A 23,235-nucleotide genomic window follows, 5' to 3' on the forward strand; every position below is an offset into this window, starting at 1 on the left:
AGCAGCCTCGCCCCTCCATCCGTCCAGGCGCGGGCGCCGCCCGGTGTCCAGGCACCGCAGGCCGACCTTCCGAGGCCCCCACACGCCGCGTGGACCCAAGGGGACCGGGGGGTCGGGGCGCGGACAGCTGGGGGCATCCCCGAGGAGTGCCTCTCCAGGCAACGCGGGGCCGGGACTCCTCGCGGCCCCGAGATGAAGCTCCGGGTCATGGACGCCGGGGCGGGACAGCGTCCGCGTGGACAGCCGAAGCCCGGCCGGCCCCTGAGGATTGAGGCCAGAGCGCAGGCGCGCCCCGAGCCGGAAGCGGAAGCGGCCGGGCGGAAGCTGTCGAGCGGAAGTTTCCTTAGGCTCGGCTCCGCCTTCTCGGGCCTTCTGGAACCGCTGTGGGCCCCACCCTCTGACCCGCCCGCCATAATGGGCCCGCCCCGCTCCGCCCCGTGTGCCCGCCCCCTCCTCTCATCCCCTCCCCCGGGTACCCCTACAGAAGCCAGCGGACCCACCCATCCCCCGCCCCTCCCTACAGCGTGTGTACCCCGCCATGTGTGTACCCCACTTCTCCCTGTCTTCGTGCCCCCGATGTGTCCCGCGCCTCCCCGACGGTCGCTGCACCCCATGACTCCCTCCCCTTGACCCTCTCTCCTGTTCCCTGACCCCTGCCCTGCCATCCCTCCGCGGAGTGGAGACGGGCGGGCTGCCGTCCGCTGCGGCCCCTTCACGCGTAGTCGTGCAGGTGAAGGGCACGGATCCTGGGCCCTGGGGTGTGGCCTGGCGTCGAGGTGAGGTCACAGGGATCCGGAAGAACAAGGCGGGGAGAGCTGCGGGGGGCCCCTCCTTTCTCCCCTGGTCGTTCTGCCCGCAGGCAGAGTCCCCAGAAGCTGCCCATCCGAGGAGCTGAAGCCACGGTAGGAGAGGGGACGTTCCTGGGGGAGCCTGAGCGGGGGCAGGAGCAGGACGATGGCTGCAGCTGCCCTGGCCTGGGGTGACCATGTGGAGAAAAATGGATGCAGGAGCAGGGGGACCGAGGACACCCTAGGGGATGGACCCTTTGGGGGCTCACTGGCTGAGGTCACCCAGCACTGTCTGGCCAATGGCTGGAAGCTGAGCTCAGCAGACCCTAATGTGACCTTCCTCTGCCTGAGGAGCCCAGGTAGCTGTGGGGACTTCGCCCCAGAGGTGCAGGCCAGCCACCCAGGGGGCTGCAGATGGACAGCAGGGAGTGTTCGCTTAAGGTTCTCTTGAGGAAGAAGGCAGAGTTGCAGCCTTCCCAGGAGAAGGAGCAGCCTTCCCAGGAGAAGGGGCAGCCCTCGGGGCCACCAAGCCCAGCGATGGCCTGGGGCCCACCAGGTGCCCAGAGCAGCAGTCAGCAGGAGCCGCAGACTGAGGACTGGGTAAGCTAGAGGGGGCTCCTCTCTGTAAACCTGGGTCCTGGCGGGGGAGTGTGGGTGGAGAGGGGGCCTCTGGAGCCCGGAGAGGGCCAGAGGGCATCTGATAACAAGCAGGTGCTGGACTGGGGGCCACGCAGAGTGTCAGCATTCTCTCCCCCAGAACCCTGGGTGGGCACCAAGGTGGGCGCGCCCCTTCCAGCCTCCCACAGCTGTGGGCGGTCCACCTCTGCGGGCCACCCCAACCCCGGCTGCCGCCACGTGGAGGGCGCCTGGTCGGGGGAGGCTCTGCGCACAGCCGGGACAGTGTCCTACTGACCAGGTAGGCGGGCGGTCAGCAGGAGACCTGTCAACCAAAGTCATGACTGAAACGTTCCTGGAGGCCCTGCTTGGTGCTGGCCCCAACGTGGAGGAACCCGTCTCACCCCAGCCGGCCAGGTGGGCCGCTGTCCGGTCACCGTGCAGCCCCGCGTGCACAGGCCGCTGCTCCCCTGGCCCCGGGCAGCTTCCCAAGCAAAGGAAGCCAGGCCCCAGAAGTTCCGCACAGCTCCCTGTGCTTCAGGGTCAGAGCCAGGCCTGATGGGTCCAGGCTGAGGCAGGCCAGGCCCAGTGGAGCTCGTGCAGCCGTGTGTTTGGACCCGTCTGTGGGGGTGTCTGCAAGGTCCCGGGTTTCTGTGGAAAGGCCGTAGAGGAGGGAAGCGGGCTCTAGGTGCCGTACCAGCTGCGCCCCCGCCCGAAGCCAGCCACTGCTTGGTTTCTATGTTGGCTTCTATGAGGCCAGCTTCTTAGGACAGGCCATCTAAGACATAAACACACAAGCGTGTTGCCTGTCAGGGGCGAGGACTTCTTGGGAGGGGCCCTGCGGACGGAGGGGCTGGACGACGCCTGGACAGGGGTGACCTCCTGCGTTTGCAGTTCCAAGAGGTGGAGGTGGCTGTGGGGGAGGGGTGCATGGGGACGAGGCCGGGAGGCGGCACAGCGGAGGGGGTTCTGGGGGAGGCAGAGAAGGGGTGCAGACCCCTCTCCACAGACTGCCAGGTTTCTGACTTGGGGGCAGGGAGTCCCGCAGGGTCCCCCAGCCTTGGCCGCCCTGTTGTGCTCTCCTGCCTCATCTCTCTACTGCTCCCCGGCCGCGGGCAGCATCAGCCGTTGGCTGTGGCCTCGAGGGTGCGCTTGCTCACTCTGACTGTCCTGCTGCGTCCGTCCTCTCTGTCCCTCCCTGCTGTGCCGTCAGCAGGGAAGCTCCTCCTCCAGTCTCCCCACATCGGGACGTCATCGTCTTTCAGGGACGAGCCTGGCTGACAGAGGTCAGCCCCCCAGTCCCTTCTTCTCCGGCCTTCCCGGCCCAAGCCCATGCTGGGGGACACATGCTCACAGGGCGGTCTCCTCAGGCTGAGGCCCGGGTCTGAGGAGACAGTCCCCCCCAGCGAGGGTCCCCAGACAGAGGGCCTCGCACAGAGGGCCAGGCACGCCTGTGCCCGTTCGCCTCCCAGCAGGCCCACCAACATGGCTGCAGAGGACCCTGAGAAAGGCAAGAACCCGCGGCACCCGATTGGGTTGGATGACCGGCCCAGAGGAGATGGTGACCCCTGTCCAGTGTGGCCATGGGGCGGGCAGAACAGAGGGGTCAGCTCCCAGCTGCGCGGTAGGGGGCGGCTGAAACAGGAAGCTGCCCTTGCGGCCAGGCCCCAGCCCGCCAATGTTGCTATCAACTCTTAGTCCCTGGGGTAAACGTGAGGAACAGCTGAGGGCACCAGACATTCTGAGAAGATCTCTATCGTGAAAGAGAGCAAGACACCTGGAAAAAAAAAAAAGAGAAGAGCCACAGTGCCAGGCGGGTCAGAGCAAAGCTGGAGGTGGGTCACCGTCCCCAGCGTGGCCTGCGCCTTCTCAGAAGTGTTGGCCCAGCAGCCGAGCAGGGGGGACGGAGCCGGCACCGTGGGAGACGCGCCTGCGCCCCGTTGGTGCGGGGGGTGCACTGGAGCCCGTCCACAGCAGACGGTCCAGGAAGGGGGTGCAAGCGACCGCTTGGAAATAAGCAGCCCTCGCAGACAGATGCTGGGAGACAAACGAGTAAAAAAGGCACGTTTGACAACCGGAATAGACTTAACAGGAGATAACGCAGACCTGTTTGAAACTTGAAAACACCACAGAGCGTTAGCAAGAGACTTGGTAATGGGAAGACACCATGTTCTTGGAGAGCACAACTCACTGGCACAGAGGGTTCTCCCCGGCATTTCACAGCCCACTCTCAGTAACGGTACAAACTGGTAAACCTACATCGTCCCTTTCTTGGGCAAACTGGTCACGTGGAAGAATAAGCACAGGTGTAGCTCTAACAGGTGTGAATTCATATCATAAAACTTCAATTATCAAACTATAGTGTCCTGTCGTGTCATGAGTAACAACAGAGCTGAATAGGAGATCTAGAAACTTACTCCAGTGGGTGCAGACACTTAGTGTAAACTGAAGATGGCATCTCAAACCCATGGAGGGGGGCGTGGGGGTGCAGGATCTTAGTCCCCTGACCTGGGGTGGGACTGGTGCCCCTGCAGTGGAACCATGGTGTGTTAACTACTGGACCGCTGGGGAAGGCCCATGGATGTTTTGGTGAATGCTGAGACGGTGTGTAGCTGTCTAGAAGAAAGGAACTTGTAGGCATACCTCTCACTGAGTACCAGGATGGAGGTGTCAAAGTTTTAAATGTACAAAAAATAAAACCATAAAAATGCTAGAGACTTCCCTGGTGGTCCGGGGGCTAAGACTCTGTGCTCCCAACGCACGGGGCCCAGGTTTGATCCCTGGTCAGGGAACTAGATCCCACGTGATGCAACTAAGACCCAATGCAGCCAAATAAATAAAATAATAATTTTTTTTAAAGTGGTAGAAGAAACCCTGGACAGATCCCTCTGGCCGTGGAGTGTTAGTCGCCTAGCCACGTCTGGCTCTTTGCGACCCCATGGACTGTAGCCCTCCGGACTCATCTGTCCATGCAATTCTCCTAGCAAGAATACTGGAGTGGGTAGCCATTCTCTTCCCCAGGGTATCAGACCTCATCCAGAGATCGAACTTGATTATCCTACATTGCAGGCAGATTCTTTACCATCTGAGCCACCAGGGAGACCTATGACCATGGAAGTACAGGTGACCTTTCCAGTCAAGCCTTTGCGACCCCATGGACTGCAGCACACCAGGCTCCTCTGTCCTCTATTAGATCTCCCGGAGTTTGCTCAGGTTCACGTCCACTGAGTCGATGATGCCATCCAACCATCTCATCCTCTGTTGCCCTCTTCTCCTCCCGCCTTCAGTCTTTCCCAGCATCAGGGGACTCTCAGTCTTCTCCAGCGCCATAGTTGGAAAGCGTCAGTTCTTCGACGTTCAGCTTTCTTTATGGACCAGCTCTTAAATCCATGCATGACTACTGGAAAAACCATAGCTTTGACTATGTGGATCTTTGTTAGCATAGTGATGTCTCTGCTTTGTAATACACTGTCTAAGTTTGTCATAGATTTCCTTCCAAGGAGCAGGCAGCTTTGAATTTCCTGCCTGGGGTCAGCATCCACACTGATTTTGGAGCCTAAGAAAATAAAATCTGTCCCTGCTTCCACTTTTTCCCCTTCTCTTTGTCATGAAGTGATGGGATCAGATGCCATGATCTTAGTTTTTTGAATGTTGAGTTTCAGGCCAGCTTTTTAACTCCTCTTTCACGCTCATCAAGAGACTTTTTAGTTTCTCTTCACTTTCTGCCATTAGAGTGGTATCATCTGCATATCTGAGGTTAATACTTTTCCTGGCAATCTTGACTCCAGCTTGTGATTCACCTAGCCTGGCATTTTGCATGATGTACTCTGCATATAAGTTAAAGAACCCTTAAAACCCAACTATAACAAAAAACCAAGAATTTGACTCAAAAATGGCCAAAGGGCTTGAATAGACACTTCTCCAAGGATGCACAAATGGTCAGCGAACACACGAAAAAAAGGCTCAGCGGCCTTAGTCCCAGGCCCAGGGCCAGGGCAGTGCAAATCAGAACGCAGTGGACACCACCTGAGTCTTGTTAGGATGGCTGTAACGATTTTTAAAAAGGACAAGTGCTGGCAAGAGTGTGGAGAAACTGGAACCTCGTGCTCTGGAGGGAGTGTGAAATGATGCAGCCGACGGAGTTTCCTCAGAAAGTGGAGCACAGAAGTATGGTGTGATCCAGCAATTCCAATTCCGGGTAAATAGCTGAAAAAAATCCAAGGCAGAGAAACAAACAGATACTTGTATATCCACGTTCCCGGGGGGATGCAGTGGAGAGTAACCAAAACCTAGAAGCAACCCAAGTGTCCTTGGACAGATGAAGGCGGTGAAAACAGAGCAGAGCATAACTCAGCCCTCAGAAGGAAGCACACTGTGACACACGGCACAACGTGGGTGGGCCTTGAGGACACAATGCTGAGCGAGATTTCGCAGAACACAGGAGGACAGACACGGGCCCACGCACAGGGTCCCTCGGGTCAGCTTCAGAGAGAGAAAGTAGAGGAGTGGGGTAGGGGCTGGGGGAGGAGTGGGAGCGAGTGTTTCGTGGGGACAGAGTCTCGGTTTGGGGAAATGGCAAGTCCTGGACATCTTGTTGGTGACGGTTGCACAACAGTTTGGATGTGCTTATGCCAGTGAGCTGTACACTTAAAGATGGTCAAAGTGGTCGATTTTACGTTACGCGCATTTTATCACAGTAAAAAAAAAAACCAAAAACAAAACATAAAGGGAGGGAAAGAAAAGGAACAAGAGGTCATCTGATGGTGCATCATGTAATCTAGCTGTCTGCAGGGAGCAGGGGGAAGCCAAAGAAGCTCCCCCAGGCCCAGAGGTGGAGCTTCCTGGAGTCTGTCCCCGCCCAGGAGGAAGGGCTGGTAAATGGGGTGGCCCCGGGGAGTTAACTGAGGACACAGCCCAGCGGCTCGGATGAATGGTGGGCGGGGAATTAGGGCTGGAGGCCGAGGTGAACTTGAGCGCGAGTTCCAGGACAGGAGAGAGGCTGAGTGAGGCCGAGCTGGCCCTGCAGGGCTCGGGGCCAGTCTGGGCTGGATGGATGCCCTGGGCAGCCGGGGCCAGCAGGTTGCAGAGGAAACAGCATGACCGCGAGCAAGCCCGAAGTCCATCCCTGCCCCAGCACCACCCCCAGACAAAGGACCCGCGTGAGGCTCAGAGGGGCACCTGACACAGCGGACAGCAAGCGGACCGTGGGCACACACGCGCACACATCACGCATGCGCACACCACACGCGCACCCATCACGCATGCGCACACCACACGCGCACACATGCCTGCAAGAGAGGCAGATGGTCCCCAGGATGCACAGGCTTTTCACAGAAAGGGAGCCAGAAAGAAAACGAAAAGATATTTGATATCAGGGAAATAAATTGATGAAGATGCGAGAGGCCAGAGTGTTGGACAAGACGCGCGGGGAGCCGGCGCCCCTCGGCGAGAGAGCCCTGGGGCGGCCCAGGCCGGGCCTGAAGAAGGCCAGACTCCAGCCGCCCCGCAGGAGCGCGCACGCGGCCCAGACCCGCCTGTGTCCCTCCCCAGAGCGGGGGTTGTTCGGGTGAGGGCTCCCGCGGCTCCTGTGCTGCAAGCACAGCAGTGCCACTCGCGGGACGAGCCCCGGGAGCCCACGTGGAGATGTCTCGAAAGCAGGTTGCGGGAGCATCGCGGGGGAGCACTCTGTGCCCTGAGGCTCTGGTCACACAGCCCGGCCCTGCGTGGTGTGTGGGCTCGTCGAGGAGCCTGCCCGGGACCAGATCAACGCGGTTTCTTGGGGGAAAGACTGGGAGCAAGTATGGCACTGCTCATTTTGGATCATAGATTCCCAGGTTTTAAAACACTTTCCTGTGCATGTTCTCACGTGGTTACTGTCCCAGTTTTGAACCAAACGCGTGCCTGAAGCCAGGCTGGGGCAGGACAGCCCTTCCACTGGCAGGGCCTGGCGAGCCAGGTCTCCCTGCAGTGGGCACAGGCCCCCCCTCACCTGCGGCGACTCGGCTGCCCCAAGCACAGCCAAGGCCATCGGGCCCCGAAGCCCCTGGCCGGCAGCACGCACAGGGCGGGGACGTCACCGTGCAGGCTCGCCTGGTGGGGAGATAGCAGAGACCCTGAACCCTGCTGATCTGAATCCATGTTACAGAGGGCTTTTCAGGACCCTGAAGAGACTAAGAGCAAAGGAAACTCTAAAGTGAGCCTGGATCTTCCCTAATGAGGGTTCGTGGGTAGGTGTCCCCACGCCCAAGAAGCGAGTCCTCTGCGTTGACGCGGTCCTCACAGCCCAGAGCATCACCCTGGCACCCGTGCCGGCTGACGAGGCGGGGAAAGGAGAGGAGCGATGCCCTCTGACTGAAGCACAAGTTGAAAAGTCCAGAAGTAAATTCAACCACACGGCAAACTCCGCGACCACAGAGGGTAGCCTGGTGCAGGACCGCAGGGGCCCCGCCCTCAGCCTTGCCCCTGGCATCCAGGAGGGCACACGGCACATAGCAGGTGCTCAACGAGCATGCCCTGAGTAAGCGGACTTGCATGAATGCAGGAAAACTGTGGCCCATGGATGAAGTGATTGGAAATCTCCTAATTATGTTCACTGAACTTCCCTGGTGGCCCGGTGGTTAAGACTCTGCACTTCCACTGCAAGAGGCGAGGGTTTGATCCCTGGGTGGGGAGCCACATGCCCACAGTGTGGCCAAAAAGATTTTTTTTTAAGCAAAAACATTTTCTTCATTAGCAAAAGAAGGAAGATCACATGATTATTTCAATGGATGTAGAAAAATAATGATATATTCCAGTCTCCTTCCTTAGGAGAAAAAAATAAAAACTATCCATTCTTAATAGGTAGGAAGAAATGGACATTTCTGTAACCTGGTGAAGGGGAGCCGAGAGCCCACCGTGGTCGTGTTTCCCAAAGCCGCAGCTCGGCCGTCACTGTGATGCCGCTGAGACAGCGCACGCGGCCTGCGCCAAAGTCGGGGGAGTGGAACGGGCCGTGGAAAGACCCAAAGAGCAAAGATGAGCAGTCATTTGCTGTTTGTTCTTCAGTTGCTCAGTTGTCTCTGACTCTTTGCGACCCCATGAACTGCAGCATGCCAGGCTTTCCTGTACTTCACCAGCTCCTGGAATTTGCTCAAACTCGTGTCCATCAAGTTGGTGATGCCATGCAACCGTCTCATCCTCTGTCGTCCCCTTCTCCTGCTGCCTTCAATCTTACCCAGCATCAGGGTCTTTTCCAGTGAGTCGGCTCTTTGCATCAGGGGGCCAAAGTATTGAAGCAGTCACTATCTGTAGCCAATATACTATCTACCTAGAAAGTCCATGCAGGCCAATTCAAATAAAAGATCACTAATCAAGAAGGCTGGATATATGATCACTGTTCAAAGCGTACTAGTTTTCTAGTACACTAAAAATAACCAACCAGGAAATGTAGTAGAAAGGAGGATCCATTCACTTTAGCAACAGGAACCAGGGTTTGTAAATTCTAGGAATAAGTCTTCTTGTTCTTGTTCGATGCCCACACAAAGGACACTGTAAAATGTGGCTCAATGGCAGAGAACTCCTAAGGAAAGTTTGTATCATGTCACTGCGTGGGAAGATTTAGTGTTTTCAACCTGCCAGACTGCCCCAAAATGAATAATTCAGGACAATCCCAACTTTAAAAAACAGTTTTCATGAATCTTGAAAATTGTATCTCAAAGGTATGCTTGTTTCTGGCAGTGTATTAGTTATCTGTTGCTGCGTAAGGAAAATCTCCAGGACCCAGCAGCTTCAGCTGGTTGAGTTCAGTTGTGTCCAACTCTGCGACCCCATGGACTGCAGCACGCCAGGCCTCCCTGTCCATCACCAACACCTGGAGCTTGCTCAAACTCATGTCCATCGAGTCAGTGATGCCATCCAACCATCTCGTCCTCTGTCATCCCCTTCTCCTCCTGCCCTCAACCTTCCCAGCATCAGTAGCTTAGAACAGTAATAAATATTCTCATCCCAGTTTCTATAGATCAGGAAACTGGGAGTTGCTTAGTTGGGTGGCTTTGGCTCAGGGCCTCTTGAGGTTATTCCAAGACACCAGTGAGAGCTGCAGTCACAAGGAAACTCAAGAAAAGCTGGAGAAGGTGCCTACCCGGTCTGGCTGGCAGGTCAGTCCTTGATCCCTGGTGCTGACTGAGCAGCCCTTGGAGACCTGGGTGAGCGGGCACCACAAGTTTCAGTGGCATCACAAGACTGGGAAGTGAGCGCCTCTGAACAAGTGGAGGGGACATGGGCTAGAAACAACACCCGATTGAGCCAGAGGAAGGGGGCAGAGAAAGGCCCTGACACGGGCAAGGCCAGCAAAGCCGGAGACACAGCGGCAGGAGGGGCGGCAGATTCAGTCGAGTCAGAGGCAGCCGTCGTGAGAGTGGACTGAAAACGGCACACGGCCCCGCCCCCCGCCCCGCCCACACGCAGCCGGTGCGGGGGGCCTGGGGCGCTCTCCGGGGCGGGAGGGGCAGGCGGCACACGGTCTGCCTTAGTTCAGAGGCCTGTCGCTGCCAGGCTGGGCCAGTGACCATGGGCTCCAGGGTCAGGGCGGGTGGGAGAGGAGCAAACAGTGGGGTGCCCGCATGAAGGGCTTCCTCTATTCAGGGCTCAGAAATGTGCAGAAGGAAACAGCACCGTTGCAGAGTAACACCACCATTTGAAAAATAAAGATTTAAAGTTTTTTTACTTGGAAGAGAAACCAGGCGAGAGTTTCAAAACAGGAGCAGGGCCTGGCTCGCCTGCTCTGAGCAGAGTCGTGTGGCGCTGGGACGGACGCTGGCCAGGAGGCCCGTAGCCCGCACAGACTACCCAGACGCGGACCCCAGGCTGAATCTGGGAATTTAATCCCCAGTGGGGACACACTTTTCAGTGAATAGCATTGGGGTGGGTGACCGGCCATCCATCTAGAAGATCCCCCAACCCGTCAGACACACACAGACACACGAGCTGCAAGTTAAACCAATCCAGAAATGCCCGGAGAAAGGGGGCCGTGGTGAGAGTCCAAGGGGGAGATGCCCAGGCTAGGCCAGACCGTAGAGTAAAACCCCGACAAACCTGACTGCTGAGTGTGAGGCTGGCACAAAGACAAAGGGCGGCGTGGGACGGGCTGGGGAATGCCTGTAACACTTGGAACATACGAATGTCTCCCATCCAAACGTGTGAAGAGAGGCTTCAGAGCAAAGAGAAAACAGTTTTTAAAACTGAGGAGAAAAGTGTACTGAGTCTGTGGACATACACAGTTCATGAAGAAGCAGCAGGGACCGCCCTGGTGGTCCGGTGGCTGAGACTGTGTGTTCCCGTGCGGGGGGCCAGCTTCGACCCCTGGCCAGGGCTCTATTAATAGACGCCACAGGCCACAGCCGAAACTGGGCGCAGCCAGTGTAAACGAATATTTAATGGAGAAGAAGATGGGCACTAAACACGGAAAGATCGGCAAAATGACGAAGGTGGAGTTGACGACGTGAGGAAGAGTCGTTCTGCTTTAATGGTTTTTCAAAAAACCAGTTTTCGATCACGTCATTGTACTTTTTTTTCATTCTGATTTACTCACCAGTCTTTCCTAATTCTGTTTTGAAACTTTGAGAGTACTTCTTTCGTTTTTGTTTTCCTAGCTTCTTGGATTATTTGCTTGGTCTCTTGTTCCATGGCTTTTTCCCTAATTTTCCAGCATTTAAAGCTGCCTTGTGTCCTCAGAGGCAGCGCTGGCCTCCCTCGTGGCTGGCGGGAGTCCTTCTTGTCCCCTCCTGAGAATCGGGTCCCCTTCCGTGCCTGTGGGAGTTCCTGGTGCGGGTTCCCAGGCGGGCCCACGAGGGGTCTCCTGCCCATGGCCTGAGGCTTGGCCGCTGTTGGTAACAGTGATCCCGTCGGTGAGCACGTGGGCCCCCGTGCGTGCCGTCAGGTCGCTCCACTCCGTAATGCCCGTCTCTCCTCGTAAAGCTGTGCGCCACTCTCGATATCCCACGTGAGCACAGAGCTGAGAAGAGCTGCCCACCGGCCCGGAGGGCTCAGTGGAGCCTCCCACCCTGGGGACACGCATTTGCTGTCTTCCCCGCCCACAGACACCTGCCTCTCTGCAGGTCCTGCTGCCGCGCGCCTGCTCCCCAGCGACCCTGGCCCGGAGCCGAACATGGGCAGCTTCCCTCCGCTGTGAGCGTCACCTCTCAGACAGCTCCTGTGTCTCCTGGAGGTGATGATGGTGCCCTCCTGTCCCTTCTGCATCTTCTGATCCCTCCCAGACTTCCAGCACAGCTGTGGCCTTGTCTCACAAATGCGTGGCACCCCAGGCCCCGGGTCTCGCTCCCGCCGGGTGGGCTGGGCCCCTCCCCGCCTCTGGGAGCTCCTCAGAAGGCCCCGCAGGTGCTCAGTTCCAACTGGACGGCGCTGAAGACACTTTGTTCGGCCTGCACAGCTGAGTGTTGCTGGGGTGGGGACACTTCTAGCGGGAAGCCACCTTCCCGCAGGACTTTGGGGCCGTGGGCTCTCCCGGCCCTGGGGACTCCTCACCCCCCACATGTGCCCGTTTCTCTCTGCCTGGTTCTCAGATGTCCCCCACTGTCTCCTCTCTCGGTCCTGTAGGAACCCTTCCGGCCTGGAGCCTTGCCCCTTTGTGGGGTGTGTGCGTGTCCGTGTCCGTGTGTGTGTGCGCATGTGTGTGTATGTGTGTGCGCGTGCCCGTGTGTGTGTGTGCGTGCCTGTGTGTGCGCGCGTGTGTCCGTGTCCGTGTGCATGCGTGTGTGTCCGTGTGCGCATGTGCCCATGTGTGTGCGCGTGCCCGTGTGTGTGTGTGCGTGCCTGTGTGTGTGTCCGTGTCCGTGTGCATGCATGTGTGTCCGTGTGCGCGTGTGCGTGTATGTGTGTGAGCGTCCGTGTCCGTGTGTGCGTGCGCGCGTGCCCATGTGTGTGTGCGTGTGCGTGTCCGTGTCTGTGTGCATGCATGCGTGTCCGTGTGCGCGTGTGCCCATGGTGTGCATATCCGTGTGTGCGTGCCCGTGTGCATGTGCGCGTGTCTGTGTGTGCGTGTGTCTGCGCGGCCCCTCTGTTCTCTCTGAAAGCTGTTGTTGGCTGTTGGGCCTGCATGTCTGATTCTCCCGTTTCCTCGCGTTCCCTCCCCTTGGCTTTTGGGGTTTGCTGTGGGTCCTGTTGGCCTTTGCTGTGATGATGCTCTGTGACAAACGACTCGACAGCAGACTTGTCTGTCTGCTCACAGGCCAAGGTTGGCGGGTTGGTGCGTCCCCTGCATCTCACCACCGGAGGGCTCCCCGGGAAGGCTGTGCTCGGGTGGACACACGGTCACAGAAGGCCCCCCTCAGGCCACATGGGCCACCCCCGTGCGCCGCCAGCATCCTCGGACCCGCCCCACATCACAGGGAACCCCTGTGACAACGCCTAAAGGCGCTGTGGGCGTCAGTTACGGGGCAGGGGGCGATGCGGGCCGGCAGGCCGCCCCCACCCCCCAGTCTTCTACGGAAGCTTTGGTTCTGACGCCACATTCTAACATTGAAGAGCTCGTCACTGCCCTCGCAGCAGCCCCTCTTCGCTCTGTCCTCTTTCTGTCTCATGAGTCCGTGTCGTCCAGGAGGCGGCGGGAGCGGGGAGGTGGCGCGCTTCCTCCCACTCCCGTCGGAGCCTCTCGGGCCCCGGCCAGTGGCTCTCCCCGGTGTTTCTCAGACCATGGGGGCTGCCCTGGCTGCATCCAGGGGTGGGCCCGTGGGCTGGCTGGAGGCTCCGTGTGCTGAGGGCAGCCCCACCAGCAGTCGCGAACTTCGTGGGGTGATCGGGCAGGTTTCTGGCTGCTCTGCATTGGACGCCCTGGCTCTGTAGGGCTCTTCTCTGGGGCTGGTCTTTTTTCCCAGAAAGGACCCCTCCCCTCTCATAGGTGGAGGGGGTGCTTAGCCAGGCTGCCAGGGTTCTTGGTGCAGAGTGGGAAGAGGGGCTGGGGACTTCACTTTATTCTTTTCCTTTTTTTTTTTTTTTTGCTTAAATAACAGAAATATATTGTTTTGCAGTCTGGAGGCAAGAAGTCCAAAATCTAAGGGCTGGCTCCTCCTGCTGACTGTGCCTCCTGGGCCTGTCCACGCTCCCTTCCCTTGTGTTGCTCACACTATCTTCCTTCTGTGTGTGTTTCTGGCTCCAAGCGTCCACTCCCCCCACCACATCCTGACCATTTTGAAGTGTAAGGTTCAGTAGTGTTAAGCACTGGGCTGGCCAAGAAGTTCGTTTGGGTTTTTCTGTCCCATGGAGACTGGACGTCTGGGCCAGTCTGCTGTACTCGCCTCACTGTGAAGCCTGCAGCGGCTTCCATCCTGCCGCTCTGAAACTCTGTCCCGGTTAAACCACACCCGCCCCTCCCCCAGCCCGGGCAGCCTTGGTGCTGTGTTCTGACTCTGCGAATCTGGTGACTCCAGGTAGCTCACACGAGTGGACTACACAAGACCTGTGTTCTCTTTGCCCATGTCTCTGAGGTTCATCCATGTTGCAGCTTATGCAAAGTGTCTTTCCTTTTTAAGGCTGGATGATACTCCGTCGTATGGACGGGCCACACGAGGCTGATTCATTCATCCGCTGATGGGCATTGTGGTTGCAGCCACTTGTTGGCTACTGTGAACAGTGTGGCTCCAAACACGAGTGCAGAAATATCTCTTTGACTTGCTTTCCATTCCTTTGGATGTATAACCAGAAGTTGGATTGTTGGGTCATATGGTAGTTCTATTTTTAGTTTTTTGAGGAATGGGGACTGAGTTTGTCTTAATCCTCCTTTTATTTTTAGCTTGGCACCTACCCCAGCCGCCATGGCACTCCAGAGGGTGACCTCCTGGACCCCGCAGGGAGGCAGCCAGTTGGCCCCTGACTGGGCAGAGCGGGAGGGGCTCCGGAGCCCTTCAGAGACAGCCCACCTGGGCAGGAGTGGGGTGCGGGTCCTGCAGGATGCCTCCCGGCCTGTCCCGTGAGCCTGTGGAGCCCTGAGCATCATCTCCCCCAATGCCTCTCTGTGGGCATTTCAGAGGGGCCTGGGAGGAGGCTGACCTTTGGGCCCATCTTTCTCAAGGCACCCACAGTCTGGCTGCCTGTTCTGGGGGCCTCCCCAGAGGGTGGGCAGACTGTGCCCAGCCAGGAATAGGCACTAGCCGAGGGCCACGACCTGTGCTGTAACAGCTCCCAGCATCCAGAGGGACAACCCACGCGCAGGAAAGCAGGGCAGGTGCTGGCCTGGGTGTCCAGGTGCTGAGCCACTGAGCAAAGCCATGCACTGCCCGAGCCACGAGCTGAAGCTCTGCCCGCCCGCCGGCACTGGGGCGGCTGAGCGCACCGCCCTTTGTCGGGTGCAGAGGGTTGGCGGGTGCGGGACCCCGGGTGGGGCCGGCGCAGACCCCTGCCTTATCCCCCCAGGTGTGCGAGCCGCAGGACAGCTGGCGCCGGAGCCGCCGCCGCTGGAGCGTCAGCATAGATGAGCGCCGGAGGCTGGCCGTGCTGGGCCGCGGCGAGAAGCTGGGCCTCGCGGGGGCGCCCCCCTCCGGCAGGGTGCGGGGAAGCGCGGGAGCGCCGGGTCCCGCCCCTCCCGACCTGGTCCGGCCCCGCCCCTGACCCCGCCCTCCCCGCAGGACCTCGCGCGGATAGTGGCCCAGCTGGTGTCCGAGGACGTGGACAAGGACGTGCTCTTTCCCCACCCGCCGAGGTCCTCCGAGTCCACCAACGCCTTCCAAGCCTTCCTGGTCCGGAGCAAGCCTTTCTGGCACAACGTGGCTCTGGAGGCCCCGGCCTCGAGGTCGCCGCCCTTCTAAGAGCCGACTCAGCCCAGTGTTTTGTCTTCCGGAGTCTTTCCTGCGGGTGCTGGGGAGGCGGGCCCTGCGCCCTCCCTGTAGCCCTCCAGATAGCCGCCACCGGCCCGGGGATACGAAAACAGGCCTGGGAGGACGTCTGGCTGCCCCCTCCTCAGGACACTCACCCTTGGAGGTCACCTCTGGTTGGGGTGACTTGGCCCAGCCCAGCCTCCAAGAGGCCACCTGGAGGGTCTGGGGGACAGGGCAGAGTGGCCCTCCAGGATGGCCCCCTGGGCTGCCAGCAGAGGGTGCCCATCCCCAGCAGGGCCATCCTCCTGGAACCAGCAGCAGTGGGTGGCCTGGGAGGGCGTGAGGCTCTAGCAGCTCCTCTTCTGGGCCTGCTTCACAGACAGCTGTCAGCAGCCCAGGTGGAAGGGGTCGGGGCTGGGGAGCCTGGCCCCTGAGGTGACTGGGTACCTGCCAGCTGGCGGGCTACAGTCCATAGGATTGCAAGAGTTGGATACGACTGAGGCGACTGAGCACGCATGCACGTGGGCAGTGCGTGGAGCAGTGAGGTGGGGCCACGCTCCCAGCAGGGTGGAGGTTTGGATGTTTGAACTGCTCGGTGCTGGCGCCGCCCAGCCCAGGAGCACCGGGTACTGGGCAGGCCCGTGGGGAGGCGACGTGATGCGGAGAAGGCCAGAGGCCGTGGGGGTCAGGGCGGCTCCCACACAGAGGGAGGCTTCCTGGAGGAGGTGGCGCTGTCCCTTCTCTGCACAGGGAGCTCGTAGGTGGGCCAGGGCCCAGGAGGCAGGGTGGGCAGAGGGCCTGGGGTAGCTGTGAGGAGCTGGCCCTGGCCTGCCGTGGTGTCTGCCTCTGCCTCAAGTTCAGGGGTGGACACGAGGCTTCTGAGCTGCAGGTGACAGTGACGTGGGGCTGCATCTGGGGACACCAGGCTGGCAGCAACGGGAGGTGGAGAAGGGGAACAGGGAGGGGGTCACAGGATCCCAGCCCTGGGGCAGCAGGAGGCTGGCATTGGGCGGGTCATCTCCTGCACTTGGTGACTAACTGACAGCTAGGGGCTGATGGGAGCACTGGGTGGGAGGGGGGCTTTGGGCAGAACGAAGTGGTCCACTCCATCTCCAGGCCCAGGAGGTGGGCAGTGCCCAAGTTCTGGCCTCGCTCGCTCAGAGAGTCGGCTGCTGAGATGACCCTAGCTGCCCGTCCTGGCCTCCTGCTCTGCTTTACCTTAAAGCTCAGCACAGGTTCCTCCTCCGGGAAGCCATCCAAGATCACACAGGTAGCCCCCCAGGCTGCACTCTCTGAGGTCCCGAGTGTACTGTTGTTCCAGGCCTGTGGATTTCCCAGAATCCCCAGGGTGCATGGAGAGGCCCAGGGATTGTGGGGGTGGTGAGTGGGACTAGGGTGGGGTGTCCTAAGAGGTGGGAGAGGAGTGGTGTGAGGTCTAGACAGGGCCTGGGGGGCCTCATGACTTTCCCCTCCTCCTCAAGGACCCCTGATAAAGTGGGGGACAGGTGTCAGGGGCCAGAACCTGCTCTGGGCCAGTCTCTATGCCGGCTGGGAGGACTCCCTCCAGCCCAAGCTGAACTGTCAGCAGTTAAGACAGGTGACAAGTGCTGTGAGTTCTTTGCCCCAGAGGCCTTAGAGGACCCCATGTCTTCACTGAAGACCTGGGCCTTGCTGGGCTCGCCCGGCCGTGTCTCCTGGTCTCGCCCGGGGGCTCTCCGTAGGCCGCGGTTGGTGGCGTGGGTCCAGGCTTGGGCTGGCCGGCCCGCTGCCCTGCAGGCGGTTTCAGGGCCTCTTCTCTGCACCGGTCTCCCCTTGACCACCCGGCTCTCCCCAGCACAGCACAGCAGCCGTGGGGGGCCTCGTGGGGACTGGCAGGCAGCCTGTGGCCCTCTCAGTAGGGCGTGGAGCCTGGGGGAGCTGACGGTGCCTGGAGATGGCTTTGTTGTCGCCCTGGGTGTGTGGGTTTCCTATTGCTGCCCTGACAAGATTCCACAAACTTGGTGTCTTCACACAAACTCATGGACGGTAGATTCTATAGAAATCCGGAATGGGCCTCACTCGGCTACGAGCGGGGTGTGGGCAGGGCTGCAAGGGCTGCCTTCCTCCTGGGGCTCCAGCCATTCCAGCATCTTAGAAGCTGCCCACTTCCCTTGGCTTGTGGCTCCTTCCTCCGTCCTCAGAGCTGCAGAGGAGCCCCCCTCCTCCGCCTCTTCCTCCACGTTCAAGGACCTGTGAAAATGGGACCTGTAAAGATGTCGGGCCACCTGGATGACCCAGGATAGCGTTTCAAGGTCACCTGGTCAGCCACCCTAACTCCTCCCTTGCTGTGTAGCCCAGGATGGTCACAGGTTTGGGGAAAATGTGGCCGTCTTTAAGGGAGGGGCCCTCTGCCTTCCACAGGGGTTCCTGGCACTGAGTGGGTGGGGGCTGGGGATTGCTAAACGTCTCAGGTGCACTGGACAGCCCCTCACTGCTGAGAACCATCAGGCCCCAGATAGCACCAGGGGCCTGTCTGCGAACCCCTGGAAGAGAGGAGAGTCTAAGGGAGCCTGGCAGCCTGGATGAGAGGAGGCAGCTGGCCTGGGAGCAGACAGGTCAGGCAGCACCCACTGATTGGGACACCACCCGTCACCGCCGACAGTGGGCACTGCAGGGCACCTTTACTCCACTTCCCTCCCTGAAGGCACCTCCCCAGACTCACGGGGACACCCCCAGGCAGAGAGGATGGCCCCCCCACTGCATGCCCCCCTTGCACCCTGGCACCCGTCTGTGCTCGAGGGTCGGGGGACTCAGAGCAGGAGCAGAGGCCGCTCTGGACACCCCAAACAGAAAGGGGTGCCCTGCAGCCTAGTTTGCAGGGCGCAGGCCCCCAAGCCCAGCAGGGTACCTGAGCCGTGTGGCCTCCCAAGGGCTGCAGACACTCAGTGCCCAGCGTTGCCCATTGAGAAAGATGACTTCATTGGCTTTGCAAGAATATTTGCTCACTATTCAGCAATAAAATTCAAAAAAAAAATCTCGCCTACAGTTTCATCACCGAGAGGAATGCTGTCAACATGAGGTGAGGGTGGTTCCGATACGTCTAAGGGCCCAGGCAGAGGTGAGGGTACATGGAACTACAGGACAACTGTAGAATTCTTTCAAATTTTTAAAAATTTAAGGGAAAACACGATGCTGAAATTAGATGAATGTTTCTTCATCCGAAGTTCACAAGATTCTCTTACGATTATTTTTAGAAATTACAGCAAACACAGAGCCGGGTGTTGACTGGGTCTGTGTGACGCCCGTCCGCCTGCTGCTGGGTTTTGGACGGTGAGGGGCGCTGGCAGCTCTGTGCCCGCCCGGCCCCCTGTGCCCTGCCGTCCGCCGGAGCCCTGCGCCTGGGCAGCAAGCTCCCCAGCCAGTACTGCCCTGTCTTTGTCTCCATTACAGTCTTATTGGCTGCCTCGAAGGTCAGCTTTTACATTTTTAAAGAACCTTATTTCTCAGGTTCTAGGTTTAAAAATGTTTGCCCAAGGCCTTTAGACTCTCATGGTGGGACCTCTTCACCCACCATTAGGCTCCCAAGGGTGCCTGCTTCGCCAGTGCCCCCACTGTGATCGCCCTGTGCCCTGACCCTCATCACGCTTGTCTTCAAGGCCTCAGCCACCCTGTGTATCATTTGCTCCCTGCTCCCCGCTGGACGGCACCCTCCGCAGGCCGGGGCAGCATTCTTTGGTAAAGTGTTCTCGGCCTCCTGACTTGGTCTTCAGGTCTCAAACGTTGCTGGGGGAACAGGGCTAGCTTTTGTCCTTGCTGCATGTGACATGGGTTTTCTGAAGAGCATCTCTCTCGTCTCTGAGGCTGAGTGAGCAGGCGAGGTGGGCTCCGTGTGACTCAGCCTGCTGTGGTCCTGGGGGCTCCCAGGTGATGCTGGGGAGAGTGGCCTGTGGCGGGTCTTTGAGCCTTTTTCAAACTGCAGCCTCCTGCGCCCTGTGCCTCCCGCTGGGTCACTGGCCTCCACACGCTGCTGCGGGCCCCATCCCTCAGCAAGTGGCCGCCAGGGCCAAAGGTCAGCTCAGGTCACCCAGAGCCCTGCAGGCCCTGCACAGGGACGCTGCCCTGTCCAGTGGCCTCTGGACCCTTTCACCCACCATTAGGCTCCCATGGGTCCCTCCTCACCAGTATCCCCGCCTCTCTAAACAAACAGTGCCCCCACGTGAGCGCTTGTCCCCTGACCCCTCTCATCACTTTGTCCTCAAGGCCTGGACTGCTGTATTTATCACTGCTTCCCCGCTTCCTGCTGGACAGTGACTGCCCCTCCCCCCGGCCCCCAGCATCTGAAGTGTGTGGCTTGAAGTGGGTGCTTAGCAAATGAATGACGAAGCGAGAAGCGATCGTGCTAACTGCTTGGTCTCGCCCCAGCCCACCTCCAGGCTTCCCCGTGCTAGTCACTGCCACCCTGGGCCCCTCGGTTTCCTGTCCTAGCTATGGCGTGACCCTGACCTGTTTCCTCGGCTCTTACATCTCGCTCTCGCTCTGCTGTCTTCTCATCTAACGTCTGACCTCAGATCACGGGGCTCCTGTAGAGGCGACTCCCATCGTCCCTCGCCCCCGCTCCCCACTCTTTATGCTGCCCTTGTGGTCTTGGACATGGCTGCCCCGTCCCACGTGGCATACCCTCGGGGCTCTTTCCTGAATGTCTTCTTGCTCTGCCACTAAATGCGAGAATTCCAAAGTCTTTTCTGCAAGGTGCCTGGGGTCTGTTGCCGTGCCTCTGGGCTGGTGTGAGGTCTGGGCCCTGCAGGCAATCCCCCTTTCTTGTTAGCCTGCAGAGGGGAAAGCAGTGTGACGCCAGAAGAGCAGCGCGCTTTAGTAGACATCGCTCTGCTTTGGGAGGGGGAGACCTGGAATTCCAGCAGCTTCCCTGAGACTTCCGGGGAAAGGCAGCCCTGCCTGCCACTCTCCCCCATCCCCCACCCCGGCCGAAGGAAGGCAGCCTCCGCCCTTCGTGGCTTCGCCCCGCGGCGGGCGGGGGGTGCTGCAGGTGGATGCCCCTCTTGGGGAGACAGGAGCAGGCACTTTACAGGCGGGAAGTGTGGGGCTCTCTGTGCTGCCTGGGCATTTATCTGTGGTTCTTACTGTTTGGTCAGCTTGTTGGGTGCTGGTGGACGGAGGCTTCATGGTACAGCTTTGCTGTCCAGAGAAGGAGACGCAGGTTACTGAGTTAGGATGGGCCGTGGGGAGGGGGACGTTCCTGCCCCCCTCCCCTTAGGGGGGGCCTGCCTGAATGGCCTCAGCGCTAAGCTCCTGCCTTCTAGCCACCCTCAGTCTCCACGACGTGCGGGGCCTGGGGCCTGTCCTGGGCTCTGTCCCCTCGTGTCCCACAGGGATGTCCCCAAGCAGACGGAGCAGTCACCCTGGGCCCCTCACCTCCCTCCCCTGGTCCCCGAGCAGCGGGCTGGTCTAGAATCCCCACTGGGCCCGCTCGCGGCCAGCCGGGCCGCCCCCTCCACCCTCCGCTTTCCCCTGCGGGCAGCACCCGGGCCACCGCCATCGTCAGACTTAAGCCCACACAGCGTGGCAGGTCCTGCCGGGCCTGCGGAGGGCGGGCCGGTGCCTCATCCACGGCCCTTCCACCTCGCTGTCCTCGCACGGACCGCCAGCCCGCCCCCCCATAGCCCCCGCCAGCCCCCCAACACCGCCCCCGCCCCCACCATCCGCGTCGGGTTCCCCCTCCTGCCCCGCTCCCGGGCGGGGCCTCCCAGAGGGTACTCTGGGCACGGCCACCCGGTCCCTTGGCCGGTTCCTCGGGCCGCAGTCCAGGGAGGAGGTGCCCGCGCGGAGGTGGGATGGGGGCCCGCCACCGTCCAGGCGAGGCCGAGGGGCAGGACCGGGGGCAGGGACAAAGACCCCGGGGCCGGGCGCTGGGAGCCGGGGCTCGCGGGCGGCGGAGGCCAGGCGCGGGGAGCGGGGACGCGGGGCGCGCGGGCGGCGGAGCCGGGGGCGCGCGGCGCGGGGCGGGGCGCCCGGGAAACGGCCCCGCGGGGGGCGCGGCGGCGCCCAGGCCCCTCCCTCGCGCGGCCCCTCCTCTTCCTCTCCCGCCCGCCCGCGGCCTCGGTCCCTGCGCGGCCTCGGCGGCCTCGGCGGCGGCGGCGGCGGCGGAGCAGCGCGGCCCCTTTAAACCGCCCGCCCCCGCGCCCGCGCCGCGCCGCGTCCTCCCGGCCGCCCGCGCCGAGCCCCGCGCCCGCCCGGCCCAGCCCGCGGCCCCCGCCGCCGCCGCCGGACATGGCCGCCAACATGTACAGGGTCGGAGGTAAGGCCGCCGCCTGTCCGCCGCCGCCGCCGCCGCCGCCTTTATGCGCCGCGGCCGGGCCCCCGCCGGGCCCCCACCCGGACCCCCCCCCCGGCCCCCGGCCCCCCCCCCCGGGCCCCCCGGACTCCCGGACCCCGGCCCGGCCCCGCCGTCTCTGCCCCCGGCCGGCCTCGGTCCCAAACCGCCGCCCCGGGCCTCGCCATCCCCCGGGCCGCTCTGCACCCCGCGCCGCGGCCCCCGCCCGCCCCCTCCGCGTGTCCCTCCCCCGCCCCTCCCCCCGCCCCCACTCCGGCCCCCTCCCCCGCCTCCGCCCCTCCCCCACTGCAGGCCGGCCTGCCGGGCCGTCCCTCCTCCCCCCGGCCGCCCGCACCCCTCGTCTGCACCGCACCCCGTCTCCTCCCCACCCCATCGTTTCTGAGCAGCCTGCCCTCCACCCCCACCCCGGCCCGGCCACGCTCACTGCGGCCCGAAAGGGCCCCTGGGGCCGCCCCGCGGGAGCCGGCGGGGACTGGGGCCGAGCTGGGGGGGAAGGGGCTGTGCCCACCTGTTGGGGGCGGCCTGTGGTCTGTGAGGAGCTGTGGGGGATGCCAACACCCTTCTGTGAGGGGGTCTGGCCGGAGCCCCGCGCCCCCAGCGGAGCGGAGCACATGGTGCAGGAGGCCCCGGCTGCCCTCCCGGGGTGGGGGCTCTGGGGCGCAGGAGAGAGGAGGGCCCACGGTGTGCGGGGCGGGCTCAGATCTGGGGTGAGGGCCGTGTCCCCTCTGGAGCCCACTCCGCTGAGGGCTTGGGCCTGGAGTATGCTTAGGGGCTGTGTTCTGGGGGATTCCCTCTCCAGAGCCTTAGTAGCCTGTGGTCACCCCGAGCGTGCTTTCAACACACCCCAAACTTTTTGCTGCCTCCTGTTTCCCCAGGGCAGCAGGGAGGTGCTTTGCAGGGGTGTGGATGAGCCAGGTGGTCCCTGCTCCGGATGCTGAGCTGGCCAAGGCCCTGGGGCTCCCCTCCTGGGCTATTCCTCCCCACCTCGGGCCCCAGGAAGCCCCTGGCGTTGGATCTTGCCCCACTTTGTGGTGAGGGGGCTCCAGGAGACTGCACTGCTGGTTTCCCGTGGGGTTCCCAGCTGGTCCATGAATTCACAGGGAGGCGAGGTGCCCTCTGTCTCTGAGATCCTGAGAGGCCCACGTGCCCAGCTTTGGTGGAGCGCGTCAGGCCTGAGAGCAGCCCTGGCCTTGCTGTCCGAGCCACTTCTGTGCACGATCTGCCCTGTTGCTGGCCAGCTGACCCCGAGGGCCAGGCCAGCCTCGTGACCTTGGGTGCACACCCCCACCGGGGCAGTGGGTAGGCAGGACACCTGCCGGCCTGTCAGGCCCTCCCCTGCCCTCTCCGGCTCACAGGTGGTCGCAGGAAGGGGGGCCCGTGCCCCCTGTAGCACAGACCCTTGGTGGACATGTGGGGATCGGGCTGGGGTGCAGCGGCCCTTCAGGGAGGGGCCTGTTCGTTTCCCTCCTTGCGGCAGGAGGTCCCCCGGACCGACTCGCCCCCTCTGTACTGGCAGCCCCAGCCTCCGCCCCCTGCCCAGGTCCCCCGGCCGCCCCAGCAGCTCTTCTCCTGCACAGTGTCCTCTCGGACCACTTTTCCGCATGCAGGTCTCCTCTTTCCCGGCGTGAGACTCCTCCGGTTGGCCCACCCTTCCGGCTTGCCCCGTGCCCCTGAGGTTTACCTGGCCAGAAGCCCCCTG

The 23,235-nt window shown here is 61.2% G+C and overlaps 2 protein-coding genes and 1 long non-coding RNA gene across 10 annotated transcripts in view; 2 read left to right on the top strand and 1 right to left on the bottom strand.

Annotated features, from left to right (window-relative positions):
• The first annotated feature begins 68 nt into the window (after positions 1-68).
• Positions 69-15,218, top strand: TEX22 (testis expressed 22). Of its 3 annotated transcripts, none has more exons than XM_061395592.1 (4): positions 69-902; positions 1,148-1,388; positions 14,808-14,939; positions 15,020-15,218. In XM_061395592.1, the coding sequence occupies exons 2-4, from the start codon at positions 1,203-1,205 to the stop codon at positions 15,197-15,199; spliced, it is 498 nt and encodes a 165-aa protein (XP_061251576.1). In that variant the 5' UTR covers positions 69-902; positions 1,148-1,202; the 3' UTR covers positions 15,200-15,218. The 3 variants fall into 3 exon arrangements, with proteins under 3 accessions (XP_061251576.1, XP_061251577.1, XP_061251578.1); XM_061395593.1 differs by having other exon boundaries at positions 69-776; XM_061395594.1 differs by having other exon boundaries at positions 69-730.
• Positions 15,219-18,702: 3,484 nt separating this feature from the next.
• On the bottom strand, positions 18,703-20,445 carry LOC133234686 (uncharacterized). The gene is made up of 3 exons (XR_009732244.1): positions 20,327-20,445; positions 19,865-20,013; positions 18,703-19,117 (listed from the first exon to the last, which is right to left on the bottom strand). It is a non-coding gene; the product is annotated as an uncharacterized LOC133234686 (long non-coding RNA).
• The window catches only part of MTA1 (metastasis associated 1), a 34,699-nt gene continuing 31,793 nt past the window's right edge, over positions 20,330-23,235 (top strand). For 2 of the 6 annotated variants that reach the window (XM_061395575.1, XM_061395577.1), the window contains exon 1: positions 20,337-21,500. In XM_061395575.1, the coding sequence (XP_061251559.1) occupies positions 20,417-21,500 (1,084 nt within the window). In that variant the 5' untranslated portion in view covers positions 20,337-20,416. Of the gene's footprint in view, positions 21,501-23,235 lie in introns of all 6 variants that reach the window. The other 4 variants (XM_061395581.1, XM_061395578.1, XM_061395579.1 and 1 more) reach the window with 4 other exon arrangements.

Source organism: Bos javanicus, chromosome 21 (genome assembly GCF_032452875.1).
Source record: "Bos javanicus breed banteng chromosome 21, ARS-OSU_banteng_1.0, whole genome shotgun sequence".
NCBI lineage: Eukaryota > Metazoa > Chordata > Mammalia > Artiodactyla > Bovidae > Bos > Bos javanicus.

Excerpts from the sequence above, each read along its gene's own strand:
- TEX22 (XM_061395592.1), top strand. The coding sequence starts at position 1,203 with ATGGACAGCAGGGAGTGTTCGCTTAAGGTTCTCTTGAGGAAGAAGGCA. Across the intron at positions 1,389-14,807 it reads AGCCGCAGACTGAGGACTGG|GTGTGCGAGCCGCAGGACAG; the intron begins GTAAGCTAGAGG and ends TTATCCCCCCAG. Across the intron at positions 14,940-15,019 it reads GGGCGCCCCCCTCCGGCAGG|GACCTCGCGCGGATAGTGGC; the intron begins GTGCGGGGAAGC and ends CCCTCCCCGCAG.